This window comes from Metarhizium robertsii (assembly GCF_000187425.2).
Source record: "Metarhizium robertsii ARSEF 23 chromosome Unknown MAA_Scf_4, whole genome shotgun sequence".
NCBI classification, from domain to species: domain Eukaryota; kingdom Fungi; phylum Ascomycota; class Sordariomycetes; order Hypocreales; family Clavicipitaceae; genus Metarhizium; species Metarhizium robertsii.
The window spans coordinates 731,458-755,435 of record NW_011942182.1 but is presented as its reverse complement, the minus strand read 5'-3'; the positions used below and the strand labels follow the sequence as shown (position 1 = coordinate 755,435).

The 23,978-nt window shown below is 49.9% G+C and overlaps 7 protein-coding genes across 7 annotated transcripts; 3 read left to right on the top strand and 4 right to left on the bottom strand.

Annotated features, from left to right (window-relative positions):
* Positions 1-922: 922 nt before the first annotated feature.
* Positions 923-2,998, bottom strand: MAA_09899 (Ankyrin repeat protein; the record flags this gene model as incomplete). Its single annotated transcript, XM_007827897.1, has 1 exon — positions 923-2,998. The coding sequence occupies one exon, from the start codon at positions 2,996-2,998 to the stop codon at positions 923-925; it is 2,076 nt and encodes a 691-aa protein (XP_007826088.1).
* Positions 2,999-4,053: 1,055 nt separating this feature from the next.
* MAA_09898 (Peptidase S8, subtilisin, Ser-active site protein) lies at positions 4,054-5,700 on the bottom strand (the record flags this gene model as incomplete). Its single annotated transcript, XM_007827896.1, has 4 exons — positions 4,054-4,649; positions 4,739-4,934; positions 5,000-5,287; positions 5,371-5,700. 4 exons carry the CDS (start codon positions 5,698-5,700, stop codon positions 4,054-4,056), a joined length of 1,410 nt encoding a protein of 469 aa, XP_007826087.1.
* Positions 5,701-10,146: 4,446 nt separating this feature from the next.
* Positions 10,147-13,178, top strand: MAA_09897 (Cytochrome P450 CYP578K1; the record flags this gene model as incomplete). Its single annotated transcript, XM_007827895.2, has 4 exons — positions 10,147-10,469; positions 10,519-11,642; positions 11,699-11,829; positions 12,294-13,178. The coding sequence occupies 4 exons, from the start codon at positions 10,147-10,149 to the stop codon at positions 13,176-13,178; spliced, it is 2,463 nt and encodes an 820-aa protein (XP_007826086.2).
* Positions 13,179-16,593: 3,415 nt separating this feature from the next.
* Positions 16,594-18,166, top strand: MAA_09896 (Purple acid phosphatase-lik; the record flags this gene model as incomplete). Its single annotated transcript, XM_007827894.1, has 2 exons — positions 16,594-16,729; positions 16,803-18,166. The coding sequence occupies 2 exons, from the start codon at positions 16,594-16,596 to the stop codon at positions 18,164-18,166; spliced, it is 1,500 nt and encodes a 499-aa protein (XP_007826085.1).
* Positions 18,167-18,458: 292 nt separating this feature from the next.
* Positions 18,459-19,171, bottom strand: MAA_09895 (Acyl-CoA N-acyltransferase; the record flags this gene model as incomplete). The annotated part of the gene is made up of 2 exons (XM_007827893.2): positions 18,459-18,925; positions 19,024-19,171. The coding sequence occupies 2 exons, from the start codon at positions 19,169-19,171 to the stop codon at positions 18,459-18,461; spliced, it is 615 nt and encodes a 204-aa protein (XP_007826084.2).
* Positions 19,172-21,388: 2,217 nt separating this feature from the next.
* On the top strand, positions 21,389-21,815 carry MAA_09894 (uncharacterized protein; the record flags this gene model as incomplete). The annotated part of the gene is made up of 3 exons (XM_007827892.1): positions 21,389-21,530; positions 21,602-21,665; positions 21,722-21,815. The coding sequence occupies 3 exons, from the start codon at positions 21,389-21,391 to the stop codon at positions 21,813-21,815; spliced, it is 300 nt and encodes a 99-aa protein (XP_007826083.1).
* A 945-nt stretch (positions 21,816-22,760) lies between these two features.
* On the bottom strand, positions 22,761-23,531 carry MAA_09893 (uncharacterized protein; the record flags this gene model as incomplete). Its single annotated transcript, XM_007827891.1, has 2 exons — positions 22,761-23,424; positions 23,473-23,531. The coding sequence occupies 2 exons, from the start codon at positions 23,529-23,531 to the stop codon at positions 22,761-22,763; spliced, it is 723 nt and encodes a 240-aa protein (XP_007826082.1).
* Between the last annotated feature and the right edge of the window lie 447 nt (positions 23,532-23,978).

The window sequence follows — 23,978 nt, the reverse complement described above, 5'->3', positions numbered from 1 at the left end:
AAGCTCTGCTGTGTAACTGCGTGTGAATGGACGGCGTTTTGCTCGTTGTAGGAGTTTAGTCGTGTGACTTGGAGTCTTGGGTGTGGCGTCCTTGCCTTCGTTTCCGACCATTTCAGCCGAAGCTCCAAACAAAATGCTCAAATATACACAAACTTGGGCTCCTAGACTCGGCAGCTCCGTTTGTTTGTAGACGAGCGGAATATTTGCCGACGCTGTGTCACGCTTCCTTCGTAACAACAACGGGTGGAACGCTAGGGCGATAAGGTGAGGCAAACTATATCTTTGAATCGTCATGCAGGCTTGTTCCTTAGTAGTTTTTAAGTCCTTCCCAAAACTCACATCGCTCTGTTCGATCAACATGATATCAAACTTCCCTACAACTATTAGATATGTGTCTTTAACATCATGTTCGATCTGTAAAAGGAGATTGTGTATAAGGGTATATCGCATTCAGCTAATAACTCGCTTTAACATCAAAGGCCCTGGGTTTTCCTTAAGGCCTTACGGGCAAATAACCCTTATTTAAATTAAATAATTAGCAAGCCTGGGGGCTAATACCTCGACTAGGTCTCGAGCGCCCATGTAACTATTGTCAGGTTTTAGGTCCAGCCCGTGCCTTTATGGCAACGTGACTTCCGTATAACACGATCCCCTTGAAGTTGCCTTGGATGTGAGAGATTGGGCCATTTACTGCCCATTCATACTTGAGATTTAATGAGCGAACTTTCACTGGGCAAAAATACAGGATGTCTACTAAGAGGTATATAAGGTTTAATTATCTAGGGCACTGGAAGAAGTGTACCATTTACCGTTGCTTAGTCTAGTTGAATCGTGACACGAACAAAAGGAGTGAAATGGAACTACAATTCATTCAGAGTTGAGCTTGAGTTCTGGCCACAACTATTCAAGTCCAGATCCAATATCATTTTTGTCGCAATGTAGTTGTATCTGGCGGCTCTGTCCCGCGAGTCCTTCGGCCTCGGCCCATATATGGCTTAACAGGTTGTTCCATCATCCTCTTCAATTCAAGCGCCTTTTGCTGGTAGTTTATTTTTTCCTTTAGCTCAACTTCGGTCACGGTTTGCCCTTGGCTATTTTGCCGTGTGGCATCTGCTCCGGCAGCAAGAAGAGCCATTTTCAGCTCTTCAGCCCTTGGAATCACTCGACGGGAATTCCCCAGCCAATGATCTGACAGCGTCCATTCTGGAAAAGAAACTGCGTAATGGAGCGGCGTGCAAGAGTTATTGTCGCCAGTATTCGGATCCGCCCCGATGGCGAGCAGCAGCTTCGTGACGTTTACAGCGTGGACCTCGCACGCTCTAAGAAGGGGCGTGCGCCCAAGATTGTCTTTTGCGTCAATGTCAATGTTTTTCTTGTATGCCTTGAAACACAGGGATGTGCTCTCGACCGGAAACGCGCAATCTCTTGGGTGGTTACCGCTGGTTCCGTTGACGAGCAAGTGAAGCGGCGTGCATCCTTTGTGGTCTCGAAGATTGACATCCGCATCGCGAGATATGAGAAAACAGAGAAGCTCAGACATCAAATTTGCGCAAGCATAGTGCAGTGGTGTCCGACCAAAAGAATCTTGGGCATTAATGTCTTCCAGCCCGTTGTCAAGCAGATAGGTGGCTGCCTTGACGGCGAAAGCCGGCGCAGGATTTTCCTGTACATCAGGATTCTCCGGAATCCCTCCGTAAAATATTTCAGATGGGGAAGCCCATTTGTACTCTTGGTCTGACAACGCCAGCCAGTGTAGCGGTGTTCGTTTGTATTGGTCGGTTTGGTGCTTCAACCCCCTGGATAATAGATGTTTCACCACCTCGGCATTTATATAAAATGCCGCGATGTGAAGATATCCAACACCGTCTCCTCCCCATTTATCCGGTCCGGGGCGACAACGGTCTGTGCTCTCGTGGAACTTCTCGTCCAGATCATGGGCGGACATGTCAATCAAATGGGAGACCAGCTCTTTGCTAGCCCATTTACATGCTCCATATATCAGAGTTTTATTGGAGTAGGGATCCCTTATGTTGGTTTGTGCTCCTTCCTCAAGCAATTTCCAAGCAACGCGTTCCCTTCTCGCAGTACTCTCGTCCATTAACCATGCCCGTTGATATCTATCAGTATGCAAGAAGTGGCCACGTATGTTGGTGAAAAAGACTGCTTGTGTGAGAGCAGTGTACCCTCTTTCTGGATCCGATGAAGGGGAGCAAGCTGCACCCCAAGCGGTGAATCTAGGTTGAACTCTGCGATTAATCAGCTTTACTGCTCCTCTCTTGAGGAATTCCAGAAGACAGTCTTCATAAGCATTGCGTGCTGTAGTGTGCAGTGCTTCAATGTAATCATCAATCGCTTCGCCGTGGGAGAGAGCATAGTCCAGAAGCCATGCAAGCGACTGGTGACCACCAGCCTTTGCGGCAATCTCAACAGCTGTGACCAACTTCTCTTGAGCCGTGAGGCATTGGCCGAGTGGATCAGCTCCGGCGCAAGACAAAAGTCGTATTATAGCGGCACTGTCTTGACGGTAGCAAACATCGCCAATCAATGTGCCTCTTTCCTCATCACGAACGGTTGCACCGCGTTGGACAAGTAGTTCAACTATTTTGATGGCTTCATCGGGTACGCTGTCAGTATAACGATGTCCCTTTCTGTAACTATATGCGTATACTGCAAATGAAAGAAGTGGTTCCGTTTCCTTTCGTAGCTTTGCACGCTCTGGAGAGCATGGCCATGCGTCAAGCTTTATCCAGCCGAGTCTCCAGCTGCGATAACTTTCTGCAAAGTTAACCACATTGCTGTTGACCAAGTGCGGGCTTTCGTCCAATATACGAGTGACGTTTTCGACATTCTGATAAAATACGGATTGGACTAGGTCACTGGAAATAGTTTCGTCGTCTAGGCATACTCGAATCTCCGTTTCCGAGGTGTTTGATCGCTTTGTGTCGGAGTGATCAAAAGGAGAGGCTAATGCAGGCTGAAATTTCTCGCAAGGTTCCATGTCGTCTATCGCACAAGTTTCACTAATAAATGCGACCGAAAAATGAGGATGGAACTCCCAAGGCTAAGACTATCTGCAAGAAAAGTATGGAGAGACGACCCGCTAACTCCCTATTTGATTATGCAATGGTTCCCACAGATATCCTTTGGATACGCAGGAGGCTGCGTACGCATAAAACGATATGGAATGGCTGGGTAGACACATTGATATTGACAGGGCAAAGAGTCACTCGGGAAATTCATGTGTCTGGTAGGTTAATCTAGCGATAGCGTAAATGAAGGCCTATATCAACACCAGCTGCGAGGAACAACCCTAACCCTAACCAGCGCCGTAGTACAACTCGGGGTCGAATATGTCTTGCTGTTGGCGCTTGGGTGGCATGGACTAGCCGATATCCATAACACCTCTCCCAGAATGAATAAATGAGACTACGGTTTCCTCGAATCTCATGATAACTCTCGGGACAAAACCATAGCATGAATAAGTTCAAGAGTCTTGAGTGAAGTGTAAGTCTGATTATGTTACACGGAAATGGCTGGTTACACAAGGGCTACGGTCACGAGACCTAGGGCAAAGTCCCTCACCGACTTCTTATATAATTAAACGTCTTCGGTCCCTTGAGGCCTTAAGGAAAACCAAGGACCTTTGATACCAAAGACTGTTATTAGATGAATTGAGTTATTGCTCCAAGCCCTCTTTCTGAGCCCTTGTCACAGATTACATGCGAATCTTTCTTCTCAGTGACGAAGTTTCACCCGCCGAGATTACAGTCACAGAATGCGTCGACTGCCGAATTTGGATCTGTAACGGACTAGGACCACGAGCGAGGAGTAGTGCGACTTGAATAAAGCAATGGTTCACCAGCAGAGCAAGAGTGTTTAAAGGAACCTTCATTCGAGCTATTTCCATCCTTACTGGAACACCGGACACACGGCCTCCGTAGCAATTGCCACGCAAAATAACTCTCTTTCACATGGTCTTTGGTATTCTAATTATAGTCGCTGATTCATTTGAAGGTCTTTAGACTACATGAGATATCTGGCAGATTCTGATATTTACCCGGAAGGCGGAGGATCGTGAGCCTCCAAACAGGCCTTGGTATTCTTGAACCCGAATAAAAAGTCGGGTCTCGGCTTTATCTTGTCAAACGCTTCACAGTATACTTGGGTACCACAGCTGGCATCATCGTAAATTGCCCACGCTGGATTGCCCGTGAAACTGTATCCACAAGAGTCAGGTCCGGTTTTCAGGCTCGGGGCCTTGATCCACGGGAGCTTAGGCGCCGGCTCGTGGGCGTCGAAACACTCTTCGGCGTTCTTGAAGAACCCTGTTTTCGGTGCTCGGGGTGCTTCATCTAAAGCATTACAATATTTTTGACTGCCACACTTCCTCTCACTATACTCCGGTCCACACTCGTCCGAATATTTCGGTTCAGGAGTCCATGGAATTCTCTTGGGGGGGAAGAGAGAGCTCGGTCCGCCCTTGTCCAGCCCATTGCTCGCAATAAGGCCCGTTGTATGCGGTGCGTTCCACTGAACCTGAGCCCCGGACTGCTTTGCGATGTCTTTGAGTCGGGCGGCAACTTGGCTGGGTTTGGTGATGCTCTCGAGTGACATTATGTACGCGGCTAAGCCGGCGACGTGTGGAACAGCTATTGGAATCAGGTCAGAAGTTCAGAACCTTGGAAGTCCCAAAAGGAAACTGGATCCACGCGAAGTGTATGTACCCGGGAGTACTTACCTTGACTGGTGCCGCTGAGTGTTACCGAGGCGGAATCTGAATCTCGACTTGCACTTGTGATGTCGGCGCCAGGAGCGTATAAGTCGACTGCAGGACCGTAGCTTGACTCCTCCCAACGAGAATCGGACCTATGGTTCATTGCCGCCACCGTAATAACGCCAGGGTCCCTGCTGGGAGAATTTTTGCTCGCATCCCACTAGAGTTTATAAATTAGTTAGTTGTCTTCATATTGGTTGCCATGCTTAACCTTTAGGAACGTACATTGTTATTGCCAGCACTAACGACGCATACGATTCCCGAATTTACAAGGCGCCTGAACATTTTATCGATATCATCCGATGCGGGAAAAGACATAGACATGCTAATAATAGCTTTACCTGTAATATTTCTATGCTGAACGTCCTTGAGAACAAAGTCTAAAGCTTTTTCCAGCTGGGGCTCCCTGGGCTGTAGTTTAACAGAAACGATCTGCACCTGCTTGGCAACTCCGTACTTGGCACCTCCGATAATAGCGGCAACATGGGTCCCGTGGCCATTGCTGTCCCCTTCCTATATATCCAAGTTAGCGAATCGCTACCGTGGTTGGTAGAGTAGAGGTTATGTATATATTGGAAAGGGGGACATGTATTTACCCCTTGATGAGAAGCGAACCCTGCGCCAAAGGTAGCACGCCCTTCGAACTCTTCGTGCGTCAGTCGAATGCCCCCGTCAAGAACGTAAACAGTAATGCCTTGGCCCGCTGAACTATCATATTCGTAGGTCTGGACATTTTCTGTCTGGTAGTGTGAGAGGCGGACCAAGTTGCCAGGGGCATTCTGTTGTGCGGCTGAAGTATTTCTAGAGCCTTTGACGTCGACTTCAATAGAAGCAACTTGGTTATTATCAGGGCTCGGTATGGTAGGAAGTCTTGCCGCCAGGCAAGTCGAGAAAAGAAGCCCAGTCAGGGCCCGACGCGGCTTCATTGTGGCAATAGCTTGAGTACAGAGTCTCTGACTTAAATTTAAGCTTTGATATATGGTTTTATAGAAAGATACAAGTGAGAATAAAGGAATATACAAAGAAATTTGGATACTTATAAGTTATCACAGGGTGAGGCGTACATGAGGACCTAGAAGACATGATATTAGGTCCAGGCGCTCAACTGATACAAGCCTATGCGGCTGGTATCGATTAGGGTTAGGGTTAAGTATCCGGGCTAGCCTTAGAACATGGAATTATTAATTTTTTTAAAAGTAGAGCTAGTATTAGATGAGTAATAAAGTGGAACTAGTCTCGGATCAACAGCCTGACCTACTATTATTTTATCTACAGCATCGGCGTACATATAGCAGATATTTAAATTAGGCGAGAAGCATTGACACCACAATCCCAGTCACCTTGGACCCCCGTCATCGTAGACAAGAAGGACCGGAATAGTAGAGGCCCACTTGTGCTTTATAGCATAAACGTAATTTTGTTTCTTATAAGTTACCCTAGTCTTTATACCCTGCTATATCCGAACTGGTATAGGTTCGACCTAGCTTGGCATGAAGCTAGACGTTGAAGTAGCTCAGGGCAGCAGCTAAGCTGTATAGAGGCTCCATATGTCATTGACAGCGGCTCCGTCGCATACTTGCTCCAAAGTGGCCAGGCCGGTTGGGCTGGGGAGGTGTTGCCTGGTAGCACCTGCTCTGGAGACATTAAGTTGTCAACTGGTGACTGCACGTGTGCACATGTGGTCATTCCGCCCACTCGGGCACTGTGAAGGATTGACTTTATTATTCAGCCTGCCAATAGGGAAAAGATGGCGTTCCACAGCACAGAGCACAGATGTGGATTGTGGATTCGGTTCCGCCGTACATTCGTGTTGGCAAGGCACAAGTAGCAACAGACCCTTATTAATGATTAGACCATTCGGCTTAATCTGCCTGCGAAGCAGCCCAAACCGAGCATCCATGTGTCGGATATGGAAACCTCGAAATCGGACAAAGTGGTCGGTTTTTCACAATGCGGTGACGCGGCATTGTAGATATCATCGACTCCTAGTCGTGGGGTTGCATCAGACATGGTCCCTTCTTGCAGTTCCGCCACTTCAACAAAACTGCATGTGCTCACAAGATAAATATGGCGTTAATTCCATCATTCATTGGGCCTCTAGATAGTCCTCACTCGTTATTCAATACAATTGCGCTACTACGTCAACTTTTGTGACCCCCACAACTATCCAACACCTGTCAATCTATTTGGCACCTAAAGTGCCGACATGGATACGTCGGTTGCCGTACCCGACGCCGTCGTGACTTGTCATTCAGCAGCGCAAATGACATTTCGGCAAGGGATTCGGACCGGCGACACGAAGCTTGGTCTGACCGATTGGATATCTCACCAAGGTTCGCTGCGGCTAACTGGCGTGGTTGCATGATTTTGAAGGGGAGACCTCGTATCTCGTAGAAGATGGGGAGGCTTCTGGAGAGTTGATTCCAGAGAGTATTAACCAATCAAATAATCAAGTTGGGCATAAGAGCTATATTACACTTATCACACGAATAATTCGTCTATAATACTATATACAACTCCGTCCAATTAAAAGCCTTAAGACCCACTAGAGTGTGGTCTTTATTGTTGAGTACTTATATGTAGTTATAAATATATTTCGTAATATTAATTGATTAAACTTTTTCATATTGAAAAAAAGGTACCGGTCCCGTCCCTTACGAGCCTCTGCGTGTTTTATAAGATCTACACTCTAACCACTGTATAATTAACCACCCGTAACCTGATAAGGTAAATAGAGCATGTGCATGGGGGCCCTGCTATATTCGCGATTCAGTGTGTGTTATGACAAGACTAAAGCCTGTCCTTCTTAATTCACGAGCGAGTTCCTGTCATTTATCTCCACCTTAATAGTCTGATAGAAGGTGCTGTACATATTTGCAACTTATACTCGGGTATTTTGAGTGAGTAACTGTCAAGTAATCTACAAGGGTATTACCCAATCCTGGTAAAAATACCAGGTTTCTTACTTTTTCTCTTAGAAGCTGCGTTAACAAGACGACAGGCTGTGCGTGTATTACGGCTACCACAAATTCTCAAGAGATTATAAAGTGTGCATGAACAGTCCGCATAAGTAAAAACTCGCTTAATGTAGACCTCTAAACAGCAGCCGCTTTATCCAGTCACTAAACTCTATTAACACTCTACGATGACGTGGACGTAATCGATAACTTTTACATTTCTAATAATAGCACTTGAGACAAGGAAAAGAACGGGCGTATCAGCCCTGCATGTTGAACTTGACGGGTGAGTGAAGAAGACGAAACTAGAAAGGGCCGAAGGACCGTGGATCTCTAGCGAGAAACAAGCTGCTGAACCCTGATAGTAAACTGCATCTTCCTGTAAGATAGCAATATACGAGGAAAGGGTTCATCATCACCCGGATGCGGTACCCAGACGACCCTGATCCCAGCCTCCACCCTGGCTGTGCTATCTTCAAAGACCATAGAGTGTAATTCAGCTTTACTTGGACAGCTATGGATTAGAATTTGAAATGGAGATCTGAGTAAACATGAAGTTGCGTTGTCTAAACCTAGGACGTTTATTTCTAGAGATTCACAGTAACGACACATAATCATCCTAAATACCTACCTAGGTAAGTAACGACTTAACTTGACCACATTTAAGAGAGAAGTGAGAGAATCTAGCCAATAGCAGGCTGCATTTCAACTGCAAGTCCCTGTGTAGTCCTACCCGAAGCACAGCTAACCTACATCGTCGGCGAAATGAAAATCGGACCATATTTTGACATGGCAGTTTAAGTCGGCAATTTATTTTCTGATTCATGGCATAATCACACAATGTGAGACGAATCCTCCCTGCCCCTTCCAATAAAAAGTTTCAATCCCACAGATGAAGCATGCAAACAAATAGAGTGGTGGGAACGCACACGATGAAAACCCACCAAACCCCCATCTTTTGCTCAAGGTGATGAATACTCATGTTGAAAAGGCTAGAGCTGAAGCGGAGGGGTATTTAAACTATTGCCGACGCCTGGGTGGCCAGCACATTTCTGCTGCGGATTGTGCGGTAGACTTTATTGAGTCGTTGCCTACTTCGCTCGTCCAAATCGACAAGTGCAAGAAACGAGTCGTACTGAAGCGGCAAATGGGCCGTGCTAACTGCCGTTCTGGCTGAAAGAAAAGATGAAGGGCCGCGGAAAAGAAGACCAACTGGTAGCAGCCAGTTGATGGGTTTCAAAGGAACACGCGGGATATGAATATGGGAGCTCAGGTCGAAGTAGTCGCAGTTCAAGAGTTGTACACAGGTGCATTTGCAAAGCGCCGCCTGTTACACAATGTAATGAGGGCCACACAAAGCCCTTGTTTTCTCACTCAAAGTGGCGTTCCAGCCTCAAGGTAACCGTAACACGAATATGCGAATTGACCGATTGGGTGGCTAACCTCCTTTTCGAGTCTTTCTCTCCAAAACTCCCGACTTTGAAACCCTCTCTAAAGCCGGCTCCGAAGAGACTCGTTTCGCCTTCACTTGCAATAGAATAAAGAAAGAATCGGAATGGAAATTTCATTAATAAATCTATCTCTTTTCGAAGACGAATCGTGTTCTTTCTCAACCAGGCACTGTGTCACGGCAGTATTGTACTAGCCTATGTCACGGAACGGCGTTGGTACGATTTCCCCGCGTTCATCGATACTCTGCTCCGGCTTCAACCGCTAATACGATGCGAGCAATACAGAAAGTCTGGAGCTATATCTGAAATGGCCTTTGCCTTTATTGACAGGCCGAGTTGACATTGGATCCTCGACGCTCACTGCCAAACGGGGTGGTTAGGATGTAAATTCAGCTCGTTAGCCCGGCGAGAGCTGGACCAATGCAACTTGGCGGCGCCACGTAACCCCATATTGTAGATCATCTGACGGGTTGGGCCCCTGTGGGGGTTGTGGGATGCGTTGTCGCCGAAGTTGACCGATAGAATGTCGTTTGGCACATAGAATAACTGGAGAACATAGCACCGTTGTTATTAGATGCGGAGTATTCCGGTACTAATCCTCAAAACTAGGTCTATCAAATCAACTCCTGGTGCAATAGAGTTCTCATATTCTACTTTATTTAGTAGCGTTGAACCTTTTACCGCGACTGTCAACTCGAGGAATGCAACGAGGCCCAACCCGGCCAACCCGGCCAACCCAAGGCACGGACCCGAATACCGGAGCGAAACCGCAAGACTTGGCTTTGACTCTCACGATTGAAACATGGCTTGCGGGGTCGGCCATCGGCGATAAATGGGTGATATCCTACACCAGACCCCGAACTCGACAAAGTTAAATATCCTGTAGTAACCATCCGTTATTGCCGAGATTAGACACACAGCGTGGGTCTGAAAAGGAACCGCCTGGTACTATTATTCTTGAAGCATGCAGACCGAGACGCTCATATTGTTGGCTGCTGCCACGTTCCTCTTCGTACTTTACACGACTGTGTTGCAGCCAGCCCTCTTCAGCCCGCTGGCAAGAATCCCTACCGCCCACTGGTCCTGCTCCTTGTCCAACTACTGGATACTTCGTGCCAGGAAGCAAGCGAGAGAAAATCAAACCCTCTTCAAAGCTCACCTGCGGCATGGGCCCATCGTTCGAGTGGCGCCCAACACGTTGAGCGTGGACGGGGTCGATGCCATGCGGGCGATATATCAAGGAGGCTACGAAAAGTCCGACTGGTACAGAGTCTTTGATAACTACGGGTGCGTCGGCGACCTAGCCATGCGAGTGCCATGTATTAACACGACGCAGCGTCCCGCACATGTTCTCTACTCTGGGGTCCAGGGAACACTCGCGCAGGAAACGGATGATTTCCAATGTCTACTCCAAGTCTTATATCCACGCGTCAGCACCGGCTCGAGCCCAGAGCAGAGCTATTTTGCTGGGCAGGCTCGTCCCGCTGCTGAGACGAGAGGCCGCAACACCCGGCGCCAACGGCACAGAAGTACAGTCCATCTTCATGGCGACGACAATGGATCTCATCTCGTCGTATATTTTCGGATTGGGAAATGGTACCAATTTCATCGAGGACTCGTCGTATCGAGACCACTGGCTGCAACTATATCTCTCCCGGCACCATCATCACTTCTGGCCTCAAGAACTTCCCAGCCTGACAAGGCTATTTAGAAAGCTAGGTGTGCGACTGTACCCATCATTTGTCGATGATGCCAATCAAGAAATACGGGCGTGGAACAAAACCATGTGTGACAGGGCCGAGCAATCGATGAACAATGACGTCAAGGGACGATGCCTACCTGCCGATGAAGCGGTCGTCTTCAAGGCGATGCACGCAGGCATTGACAAGGAAGAAAACACCGAGGGGCAAGGCTCGTTGCTTTACACCACTTCCATCCAGCAGAGGAGCTTGGCAGTGGCCAGCGAGATCTTGGATCACCTGCTGGCCGGCCATGAGACGGCCGGCATTGTGCTAACTTACATCGCCTGGCGACTGTCTCGGGCGCCCGACGTCCAGGAACAGCTTCGAACAGAGCTCCTCTCCTTGGACATGGAACCCCCTGCCAATGACGGCGGTGCGTTGGCAGACCCGAAGCAGCTGGACGCCCTGCCTGTCTTGCACGCGATTGTCATGGAGACGCTTCGATTGCACGCGCCCATTCCGGGACCACAGCCGCGGTCTACCCCGTATCCGGGGTGTCGGATTGGGGGCTACGATATCCCGGGCGGTGTTCGGATTGCGTCTCTCGCGCACACGCTTCATCTGGACGAGAGGGTGTATCCTGATGCGCGGAGATGGGACCATGCGCGGTGGCTTGGGCGGGAGGGGGACGGCGAGAACGGGAGGCAGATGAATCGGCAATTTTGGGCGTTTGGCAGCGGCGGACGTATGTGTATTGGCTCGAATTTCGCATTGACGGGTACGTATATCGGGGCGCTGGTGGAAAGTTTGAGATTGCTAACTATTTTGTTGCAGGTATTAAAAATATCGTGGCGGCAATTTACACCAATTTCACGACAGCCGTTGTGGACGATGCCGGTATGGAGCAGACGGATGGGTATTCCTCCCGACCGGCGGGGGACAAGCTGTACCTGAGGTTCACTGCTGTGTGACAGAAATACAAGTCGAGTACTTGAATACGCGTAAAGCGTGAAAATTGTTTACTATTTTCTGCGGTTTCGTATTGTCATGACAAGCGGCGGTGCATGATGGTTTCCTGATTCCTTATATATACGGCACCGGAGGTTGCGGGGTCCGCGGATCGGGCCAAGTTCCGGGAAGATTGCCTTGGTGAATGCTTCGCCTCAACCAGCACCATCATGTCCAGTTTTTATTGACTGACCTCTGGACCTTGACTCCCACCACCTATTGCATATGTCATGCTGTGAAACCACGGAGCACCCGACGCGTCTTGACGATGCAGCGAGTGTCCTCGGCTGACTACCATTCACCCAACCACCATCCGTGGAATACCAGTATTCGCAACCATGGCATTCATCGACGGCGGCCATGTCCTCGCCGCAAGTACACCGCGTCTATAACATGAAGAGAAAAAGCTAATCAACAGTAGGCCGCTGCCGTTGCCACAGTCGCCGTTGACGTCATGGTTCATCCCATGGACACCATCATCACAAGAGTCCAGTCGCCGGCCTATAAGACACAGTACCGGCAGCGCAACGGCCTGTTCCACCGCAACCTCTTTCTCGGGCTCTACCAAGGCTTCGGGCCTACTCTGCTAGCTGGGATACCGGCCTCGGCAGCCTTCTTCTTCGTCTACGAGGCCTCCAAGACGCTGTTTGACAGAGGCCACCTGGGATCGATTCCTCTCCCGATTGCGCACGCCATGAGCGGTGCCGCCGCCGATCTCACGGCGTGCGCCATCATCAATCCCGCAGAGGTGCTCAAGCAAAACGCCCAAGTCTCCACGACGGAGCGTCTGCTGCCCGGTCAGCGGTCGCATGTTTTGAAGACGCTGCGCCAATTCACGAGGCACCCGACGCGTCTGTGGACGGGGTACACCATGTTGGTGGCGAGTTCGTTGCCCGGGACAAGCTTGACATTTAGCCTGTACGAATGGCTGAAGCGGAAGATGGCCCGGGATGACGAGGAGCTGGCGCGAAGTATTCCGCATCAGATGAAAGTCAGCGCCGTGAGCGCCGCTGTTGCCGCCGGTTGCGCGTCGTGTATATTTGTTCCGGTGGACGTTGTCAAGACGAGAATGAGATTGGCTGCCGGCGGCGACGAGCCGGCTGCCCCGACTTGCGAGGGGCGCGCAACCAGACCGGGTCCAATGGCTGTCGCAAGAGACGTTTTACGAGTTGAGGGTGTGAGAGGCCTATTTAGAGGATTGTCCTTGACGTTTGTTGCGGGTATGTTTGGCGCTGGCTTATATTTGGGCTGTTATGAGGGCTGTAAGTTGTATTTGGGACAAAAGGAAGAGGACATTGCGGTTTAACGTGACGAGGGAGGAATTGGCTTCGGGGACTCGTCCTAATTTAGTCGCACATGAAGACGCTCTGATGTTGTATTATATAGAATGTACGATAGTATACACGCTGCTCTGATTCCTTGGTACTGCTTTGGGTTGATAGCCCAACTCAAGATAGACGCGGATCAATTGCGTAAAATTCAGACGACTCAAGCGCAAGAACATCGGACCGTCACTGAAACCCGTCTGTCCCATCATCTCGAGTTGTGATAGTAGGTAAACAATCGGACAAGACACAGAACGACGTCTCTCATGTCAGAGAGTAGTAGTGGCGACTCAATCGATGCATTCCCACCCAGACAAGCATCTGCTTCCATGCATAGCGACGCCATGACAACAACCTCTCAACAAGGGGAGAATGTGACGTTAGCCTTGCCACGTTCCTCAATGAGGCAGTGACAGCTGCTGGACAGTCATGGGTACAAAAGGGCGACGAGGCGCCTCTGCTGTCGAGCCGAGAGAGGACAGCAAATCGTTTATCAAGTCATCGGACAAGTTCGACCCATGGTGGCTATTTCTTCCATCATTCTCCTTCATTAGCTTCCTGTCAACTTATCAAGGCCGAAAAGACGGTGGCACTCGTTCCAACGCCGACTCTCCCAATGGGAGCAACGGCAATTTCGACCGCGACCGCAACCTGTACAACTGTTGTACCTGATACGAATGGTCATATCCCCCAGATGCATGGAATGCCGATTACGGCTTTCCCCCGTCATGGGAAGACAATGTCGCGTTCGCAATCACATGTGGTTTGGCGACCGCTGCGCACCTTGCACAGGCCATCGTTGCAAAAAGGTGCGTAGCCGTTTAAAATTACAAAATTCTCTTCCAATTTATGGAGTTTGTTCTAATTTCTCTCAGCCCTTTTGCTGGGTTACTGTCGTGGGCGCGCCGCGGGCATGTATCCGCCTCATTCTGCGGACCGACGGTGCCGACGAGCAACAAAACTTGACATATGACGCTGTCGACTCCTTTATTCTTGCTGGCACCCTTGTTTGAGATTTCTTGATGAATTCCTAATATTTCTTCTACCATATTTCTCTGGGACAAATGCATTTACATGCATGGTTGTAGCCCGCTGGCTGCGAAGGGCTTTGTGGCTGCAGATGTTATTTCCTTTTTTGTACAGGCCGGCGGCGGTGCCTTGATGGCTGATCAGCACGATACCTGGAATGCTCACGTCGGTCGGAAGATCAAAATGGTGCAAGGGGAGATGCTCTGCCGTTGAGAGGCTTGCTCTTTCATCTTTTGATCGTTAGGAAAGCAGCGTGACTGCTAAATGAGGGAGGCAAAGGCCACTTGAAGAAAACACGGCTGGGTGGCAGAGGTTTCGGTAACAAGGGCATCGAGTGCTGGCAAACCAACTTGATGGGAATTACTGGGAGTTTCCACTTGAGGTGGAATGTTCTGTCCCGAATTATTTTTCTTATTGGGGATAGTATACATGGTAGATGTATTCCAAATGAAGAGATATTCGGTACCGCCATGTTCGGCACAAGGCTACAATACAAATGTGAGAAATACAGATGCTTCCCGCGGGACAGTTGCTAGCATCACCACGTGCGCTCCCGAAACTAACTTGTTTCTGCATGCAGTCTGGGAGAGAGCCAGTGCTGCTCCCAATCTATACTCGAACCAGTTTCTGGAAAAGTGGTTCATTAATTTCGTCGCACTTATACGCAAAGTGCATACCCTTCTCGGCGCAAGAATCTCGCGCATATTTCGCGCACATTCTCTATCTATACGCCAGATCACAGTGTTCTTAGTAAATACAAGTAGCACGTTTGAGTTTATTTTCCTTGCCAGGCACTGTATGTGGCTATTCGACCGTGTGTCGGAACTCTAGCCGCACGATTCGCCCCGACCTTTGTCGAAAGATGGCATAGAGCGGCATGCGCCGGGTTAGACGTCCCTGTCAATTACACTCACAGACCTTCCGAATTGGGAAGATGTGTGCGATGGCTAGCTTCTAATCAAAGACGGTGTAGCATGCCACGTAACCGTGTCGCTGGCGGTGACAGAAATGACGGATGAAGTTGGATGAACTACACGAACTTGGCACGGCGACCCTTTTGCGAAGCCAAAACCGTCCGACTTGAAGGCCAACAAGTGTGCGACGAACAGCAGATGAAATGCCGGGCCTGCGGCATTGAGAGGGCCGCAGCTCCATCTTTACTGCTACCGTGGCACTGTTCTTGTATCCGCTTAAACGGGCAGTGAGGATGCTCGGAGACGTGGTGCATGAAGACGGTCCATTGCTCTGGGAGAATCTTTGAACCGTGCCTTTGCTACAAATGTGACCAGGGAATTGGTCGACACGTTACCAGGATTCTGTATTTCACCATGAGGTCTTCAGCTTTTACTCAATGTACAGCCACATATTTTTTTGGAGAGCAATTTTGGAGTTCGTATTGTGCGTACAATCACATGCCACAAGTCTCCAAGCTTTTCAGCGCAACACCCCGGCAAATTACACAGACAGATCTACTATTTGTCGAATCGATCCTTGATCCGCTTACCGAGCACGGACATGAGATACTCCCGGTTCCTGTAAATACCCGTACCTTGTCGTCGACGACGGGGTCCTGTGGATCTAATCTGGCCACGCTTGAAGTTTAGGTTCCACGGCTTGTGTAGGCAGCGGCGATTGAATGGCTCGCCAAAGGCAGGATTTGTCCAAACGGCGAGAGGCCATGTTTAATATCGCCGCTGCGGTTGGTCCATGCAACAAGAGCGTGGTTCCCTGTCGATACTACGACGCAGTACAACACAACTTATATCCGTACCTTACCCCAGCGGCATAGCGTCCCAAGCCATCAGTTGATTAGTTCAATGTTGCTTCTCTTCCAACTCCATCGGGAACTAGCATCTGCCCGGTTCCACTTTGTCAAGGAACGGGAGCCGGGGAGCATCGTGCGCGCTCGTGTGCAAGCTCGTCCTCATGCCGACTCTTCCAGAATCTCTCCTGCCCTTTTCATACATGAGATGATTCTCCCGGACCTAACTTGAACTGGTGACCGAGAAAAGCGGGCAGTAGCCATTTCTGAGTGCGAACCGAGGCCGGGGGGGCCTTGCGACTTGCCAGACGGTCTATGACAGCCGAACATGCAGATCTCGCCAATCAGGGTTCATGGACACGCCACGAGAGAATACGCTAGGTATCACAATTGGGTAGCTGACAACTCTGTCTTCTGGCGAGCAGGCCGAGCATGTCGGGGAAGTTTCGATAGCCAAGTCGGGAGGGTCTAGCGCAATGTATATATATGTAGATGCCAGACACAAACGGCCCGGAGAGACATCAAATTGTTTCTCAAGGACTCGGCGAAGCTTACTGTTGAGTCCATTGCGCCGGCCGACATCCGTAAGCAACTACAGCCACAGGATGGTCACTTTATTTGCTTGCGCCCGGGGCGTTGTGATTCTCGCCGTCGGCATTGCCGCCAGCGCGAATCTGCCTCCGATTCCATCTGATTTGACAACCCCAGTTCAACAGCGCATTGCCGTCAACGGACCCAACAGTGAGTTCAACGCTCACCATGGAGGGGGGATCGGTAAAAGACAGAGGCTAATCCGGCATCGTCATTGTTCTAGGCATCACCGTGAGTTGGAATACATACAAGCAGCTGGACAAGGCATGTGTCAAGTACGGCGCATCTGACTGCTCCTTGACGGAGCAAGTCTGTTCTACCACGTCTGCTTCGACATATCCATCCTCCCGCACTTGGTTCAACACAGTCACCATCTCGGGTTTAAGCCCGGCCACCAAATACTGCTACCAAATTGTCTCGACCAACTCGACCACGGCATCCTTCCTCAGTCCGCGCCTGGCCGGCGACAAGACGCCATTCTCAATCAATGCCATCATCGACCTCGGCGTCTACGGCGAGGACGGCTACACCATCCAGATGGACCAGACAAAGCGAGACGAGATCCCCAATATCCCGCCCTCGCTCAACCACACCACTATCAAGCGCCTCGCCGACACAATCGACGAGTACGAACTCGTCATCCACCCCGGCGACCTTGGCTACGCCGACGACTGGATCCTCCGCGGCCACAACGCCTTTGACAGCAAGAACGCCTTCCAAGCCATCCTGGAGCAGTTCTACGACCAGCTCGCCCCCATCTCCTCGCGCAAGCCCTACATGGCCAGCCCGGGCAACCACGAGGCCGCCTGCGAGGAGGTTCCTCACCTCACGGGCCTCTGCCCCAGCGGCCAGAAGAACTTTACCGACTTCATGACCCGGTTCGGCAGCAGCATGCCCACCTCGTTCGCGTCCACGTCGCACGACGCCGCGGCCAAGGTGAATGCCAACAAGGCCAAACAACTGGCCAAGCCCCCATTCTGGTTCTCCTTCGAGTACGGCATGGCGCACGTCGTCATGATCGACACCGAGACCGACTTTGCCGGCGCGCCCGACGGCCCCGACGGCTCCGCCGGCCTCAACAGCGGACCCTTCGGCCGCCCCGACCAGCAGCTGCAGTTCCTCGAGGCCGACCTCGCCTCGGTCGACCGCGCCGTCACGCCCTGGGTCGTCGTGGCCGGCCACCGGCCCTGGTACACGACGGGCGGCGAGGCGTGCGAGCCCTGCCGCGACGCTTTCGAGGCGCTCTTGTACAGGTACGGCGTGGACCTTGGCGTCTTTGGGCATGTGCACAACTCGCAGCGCTTTTGGCCCGTGGTCAACGGGACGGCGGATCCCGCGGGCTTGGATAATCCCAAGGCGCCGGTGTATATTGTCGCGGGGGGTGCGGGGAATATCGAGGGTTTGAGTGCCGTCGGGACGAGGCCGGCGTATACTGCTTTTGCGTACGCTGACGACTTTAGCTATGCTACGATAAGCTTTTTGGATGCGCAGCACATGAAGATTGACTTTTATAGATCGGCGACGGGGGAGTTGCTGGATACGTCTACCCTGTATAAGGTGCATGACCGGCAGTTTGTAGAGCAGTGATACTGGCTTGTACATGTCTGGTGGGGAAATCAATGATGGTAAATAGTTGCGTATATACTGGTATATAGGAACAGAACATACGATTCTCGTCTATTTTTATTGTAGGTAGATGTCCTTGCTGAACTTGTAGCAGCCAGAAGATGGGGGTTGTGATGCCGCGCGGATTATGTCTTCACTTGGGATGCGGCCTTGATGCTAAAAAATACAACCGATCTGTGATGGCTATTGTAAATAATTCATTACCTCGTTTTTAGAATCTATATATTTGTCCACAAAACATCAATTGCCTACGTCAGCGAGCCGTCCAAAGAAACAGCCGCAGCGCATCATCTCCGTCATCGTCACCCAGGACTTGAAACCCAGCCCTCTCGTACAAGATTCTAGCAGCGGCATTCTTCCTCTTGACGAGCACTGTGATGAGACACGGTTTGCCTTCGGAATCCGCAACTTCCTGTGCCTCTTTGGCCGCCGCCTCCATGACTCTTCTTCCCAGGCCCCTTCGTCGAGCTCCCGGAGCAGTGTACACTGCGTTGACCTCCCAATGCGACACCTGCTGCGTAGCCTCGTGGTCTGCCTCGAGACCAAGTTGAGTTTTGACCCCCTTTGGTACAGACACGTCGCGGACAATCGTGACAGAAGACAAAATGTCGCCGTCGTGCTTCTGTATCGCTACAAACGTTTTGGCATTCGGGTTCAATAACCGGCCACGCCAAAAATCATCCGCCATGGACACTTCGCGGGTGTAGGTTGATGCAAAGACTGTTTGCGCACACATCACCAGTCAGATGGCTGTTGGTTTGGAAATTATCCATGAAACGTAGACGTGCTCGGGAGGTGAGCATGGCGCGGTTGCTTACAGGACGGTTCGTTTTGTAAAGCCGCAAGGCGGAATGGCTTGTAGCGGGTCAGGAACAAGTCGACTCCAGCCTCATCTGGTTGAATGAGTTGCACTGAATATTCCATCGACTTTCTCGGTCGGATGTTGCTGTTGGAAATGGTTCTCATCGAGTGTTCACCACGGCCAGGCGGCTGTGACGGATACTCGGTTCTCTTGGGTGTCGCGGTATGACTCAGAGCAGCAACCGTGAATGGGGATGTCAGGTCAACCAGACTCCAACATTGAATATTTGATGCCACCGAATTGCAGTGGCTGTGTCCCTGAGACCACATTCGCCCAATGGGACAATACCCAGCACTTGAGCGCGGATGCGCTTAGGGTTAGGGTATCGCGTCTGCAGTTCCCTGCATCATCTTTGTCCGTCGGTTCGGCCTCAGTACCCCGATAATTATAGTGACGATGACGAAATAGTCGTCAAAACAATGCCAACTTCTGTGCCACTGTCTGCATCGGCAGCGGGCCGGAATAGAGACGACTCGGGGGCAGGGTCAGGAGGATGTTGGACTACATGGAAGAAACTGGCCAATTTTGCCGCAGAATCACATAACTCCGGGCCGTAACCAATAAGCAGTTAAAGAATCGATGAACAAGTTGGCATCTCCAGTTCATGCCTAGTAGAACGTGGCATCGCCGAAGCATCGAGCAGGGGCAGCACCAATAAAAGGACATCTGGAGCATGACTGCGATTGTACAAGAGGAAGCACAACTAAGCTTCGCCGTACCAACCCGTCGTTCAACTACGTGGAGTCACCCTGAGACCGCGTTGGGATATCAGCAGTGGGTATAAAATAGTTGGACACACCAGTCTCTTATGTAAAATACGTTCACTCAGTCATCGCCGGAGCGGGGGTGATAATACCACGGGACTGTACATGTCTATACTCGTATTACTGTTATTGTTTACCCATGCCACCAGTTTCGACAACAACTGCTTGAGCCCGGGGCCTTGACAGTATTTGCTGCGCCCGCGGGTGGCCCTTCTTGCTCGTGTTTGAGAAAGGTGCATTGTAGTCAATGTATGTAGTTCGTACAAACTGCTCCAACAACCAAATTCAAGACGCTCAACGACAAGAGGCCGATTTAATGGAAAGACTCACGCCATGCATATATAACTTTAGACTTGTCCTGTCGTACCCCAGAAGCCAGAAAGATACAATGAGATGTCGTCAGATTTGGCATGCTAAACTCAAAGTTCCGTTCCTCAGGTCAAGGATGGAGGAGGAAGGGTAAAGTACTAAACACCATGATTTTGGCATCCATTTTATATGACCTATTTTGGTCTCAGGTTGGTTAGTATCATTACTGGTGTGCCTTGCTTCGGCTCGTCCACGTCATGAAACATCCCCCAACCCTCTCAAGACGCAGCAACTTACCATGCCAATGGAGATGCGCCGGGTCCAAGGTCAATACCAATCTGATATGTTGTATTGCCTGCGTTATATTTCCGCATCGATGCTGACAGTGTCAGCCAATCGGGGTTTCAAAGTCGTCCCTGGAATCAGAAACGGAAAAGATTGGCCAAACTAATATCCTGGCCCAGGAACAAATGGACTTCGCTTAACGAGTTGCTACGCCGTTCCACATTTCGTGTCAGCCATCCTAGCTGAAGGGTGGACATTTGCAACGCTGCCGTCTTTTGCAAAAGGCAAGAATCGCTCAGGTTTGTCCAGTTTCGACACGTTGGTCTCTGGACGTTTTGGACGAGGCTATTTATAGACTCCAGCCCAAGGACCATTGCGCAGAACAATCCGCATAGGCTGTCTCATGGTAATCAAATTCGTCTCCCTGATCAGTTCATCATATGCATCGTTTCTTAAGCGAAGAAGGGCGAGATGGTTCGACGATGCCAATGTCTCAGTTAAGAATGCGGAAACGAGACGCTAAATGCGGAGGGTGCATATCGGTTATGCACGATGAGGCCGGCTGAATAGGCGGCCCTCCACAAAGTGGCGGGTTGGGTATGAGCAAAAGAAACACCAAGCCGGAACTCGGGCGATCCTTGCGGCGGAGTCTTGATGCCAGGTCGCGGACTTGTCGGCGATTGTACATGGTTTAAATGCGCAGTGGCGAGAGCAAATGCAACATTTCGTAATGAGACGGTGAACGCTCGGGGGGAGAATAGTGTCCAGGGCAAGACTTTTCCTCAATCCCGTACAAAAAGAAAAAATGAGAGGGATGCTCGGGTATAAATAAGGTCTCGTCTACATACAAACGACTCTCATGATTCATCTCATTACAGTGCAACAATTTTCAAGACTATAACATCTCTCCATCTTTAACAGCCCTTCGAAATCATTGACACATCATCTTTGAAGCTCTTCAAAATGAAGTTTTCCGCGTCCATTCTTGCCATCGTTTCTCTTGCTGCCTCTTCCGTGGCTGGCGGAGTTACCGTCCAGCTCACACTATGCAAGCAGCCTAACCTCCAGGACTGCGACGACCAATTTGTGCCTATTGACAGTTGCTGTAAGACTACTTAATCTTGGCCGAGTACGCTCAGACCACCGATGGAGACACTGACAATGAATCAAATATAGACAAGGTCCCGGAATGTGAGGTCCAGTCTTTTAACACGGGAGGTCATGTTTGCGACTTTTACTCGTGAGTTTTCTCCTTCCCCTCACGCAAAATGAAGCATGTGGCCAATACATTTCTAGTCATGATGGATGTTCCGGAGACAAGTACCAGCGCGCTGGTATTCAGCAGAACTTGCCCCCGGGAACCACCATCCGATCAGTGTTTTGCTGGTAATTCTAGCAGGATTACTCAAGATGGTGGAAGACGGCAATTCATCCCGGATTAACCGTAACCCCCTCGTCGTTCAACTTCATCTCTTCACACACTGTCATCATGAACACATCTGGTCCAAGTTATCCACGATGACTTTGTACTCATTTTCTGTTTCCCTCTCACAATAATCTTTGGGTCTAGAAAACAATCTCTATGGTGTGATTTGCTTTTTTATAATACAGTGTACGTTTTTATATATAGATAACTATACTGATTTCAGGCTTTCTCAGAGTCGACGTGAGCCGAACCGTGTTGTTGTATTTGGCCTGCCTTACTATCTGGTCTTCCGCATAAAAAGCTTGGGCCTCCATGCTGATTAACAGCTCTTCTTATCGAGTCATGATTATAGGAACACCTAATAAAGAGTGTAGTGATCAAGATCAAGAAAATGCTAGTATTGTGGTGTTTTTATTGCTAATCTACGCAAGAAGATAGGTTGCGGTGGCCGGATCGAGATGCACCTACGTTGAGCATTTCCGACTAATATTTAATTGAATAGATATTAAAAGGAATATGAATATGTAAGAAGAAACTGTAAAATGTAATAATGATAAATCCATGGGTGGATGTGATAACTTAATAGCGCTGACTTGATCACTCAACCGCTGGGGCGTGTGTCGTATATCAGGCCTACTCAGCAGCGGACGTCTCTCCCAGAACGAGGTCTGACACATTTCCATTGTCAATCTCACAATAAGAGAATTAGATCACGTTGCTCATTCAGTGATTTGCAGTCAGCGATACGACACCGCTAAGTTTGCCCTTGTGTTTGCAAAGATGGGACAATCCGTGTACAGTGCTACGATGATTCAAACTCCATCTCATGGACAGGTAGCTATCAAGTTTCTGCCCATCTCAGCAATTCTCCTTCTTCACAATACTGCAGTACTGCCGCGACGGACTACCCTAGTTCTCCCAACATCCCGTTTCTGTCCCAAACCAATAATGCGAGTTCCGTCCCGTACCGCATCTCTTACGGCCATGGTGCTTCCTGCTCTTCTCGCCGCAGATCCTATTATTGTCATTGGTGTACGTCTTACACGCTATGATAACACGCCCCGTCTTGATCTTGAATCTGCTGCATTCATTCTTGTTCATGGCGAACCGTGAGCCGCCGCCACAGCTTGGCACATCACCCCTGCAAATCTGCCATCGTGCCTTGTCAGCATTCCAGCCAACGATGCCTTCACCAAAATCGGGCCCAAAAGACGCCCAGTCGCTCAGGTACCATTCGGAGTAGGTTGCCGAGTCTCGTAAATGGTTGGCCTTGAACCATCTCCCCGTGTCCTTGTCCCAGCCAAATCGAGTCTCGATGCAGAATCCAGGCTCGAAAGCATGTCTGTGATTCCACCACTTTAACGGTTGGGCGTACCAGTCATTGGGGTTCTCTTCCCAGACTTCGCCCACCTTGGTGTCTTGGCCATTCCGGGGAAATTGCGGGCAGTCCGCGTTTGCCAAGTCGGTTGAATTGACGTATCCTAGGAACTCGACCTTTTCTGGCTCATCGGCTACGACCTCGAGGCTTCCAGGAACTTCATTTGCCGTGGGGCTCATGGGCTGCTGCTGAATGCTGTGGCGGGTTAGTATGATGAAAGCGAATAGGTTTGAACAAACATACGCTGTAGTGAGGCTGAGTACAGCCGCTAGGGCTGCAAGGGTTATTGTCTTTACCATCATGATGAGTTGTTGGGTGTGTGAGAGATGAGATGGTTAGGAGGATCTGGGTTGTGAATGGGATATAGAGATGGGGAGTACTACGTCTTTATATGCAAAGGGGCGGGATATAGAAGCAGGGAATCCCAGACTACTAATACATGCCCAAACGCCATATATGCACGCCTTGTCACACCTAGAAACCTTTTGAGACACGCAACCCAAAATATCCTGTGATACCGCCGACACAACTGTATCCTAGACGCAGGAATTTATCGTCTCTCTGTCTTGTCTTGCATACGGGAGCAATGTTAGGAGGGTGTATGCTTACAATCAAGCTCTGTGTTGTACGGAGTAGTGGTCTCTTTTAAAACGCAATGCGTACCGTCGCGTCCTGCTGGGCCGTGTCTCACTGTGATGTGTCATGTCACGCCATGTGACTAATGCTACCGCGTCTAGAATGCAGATTCG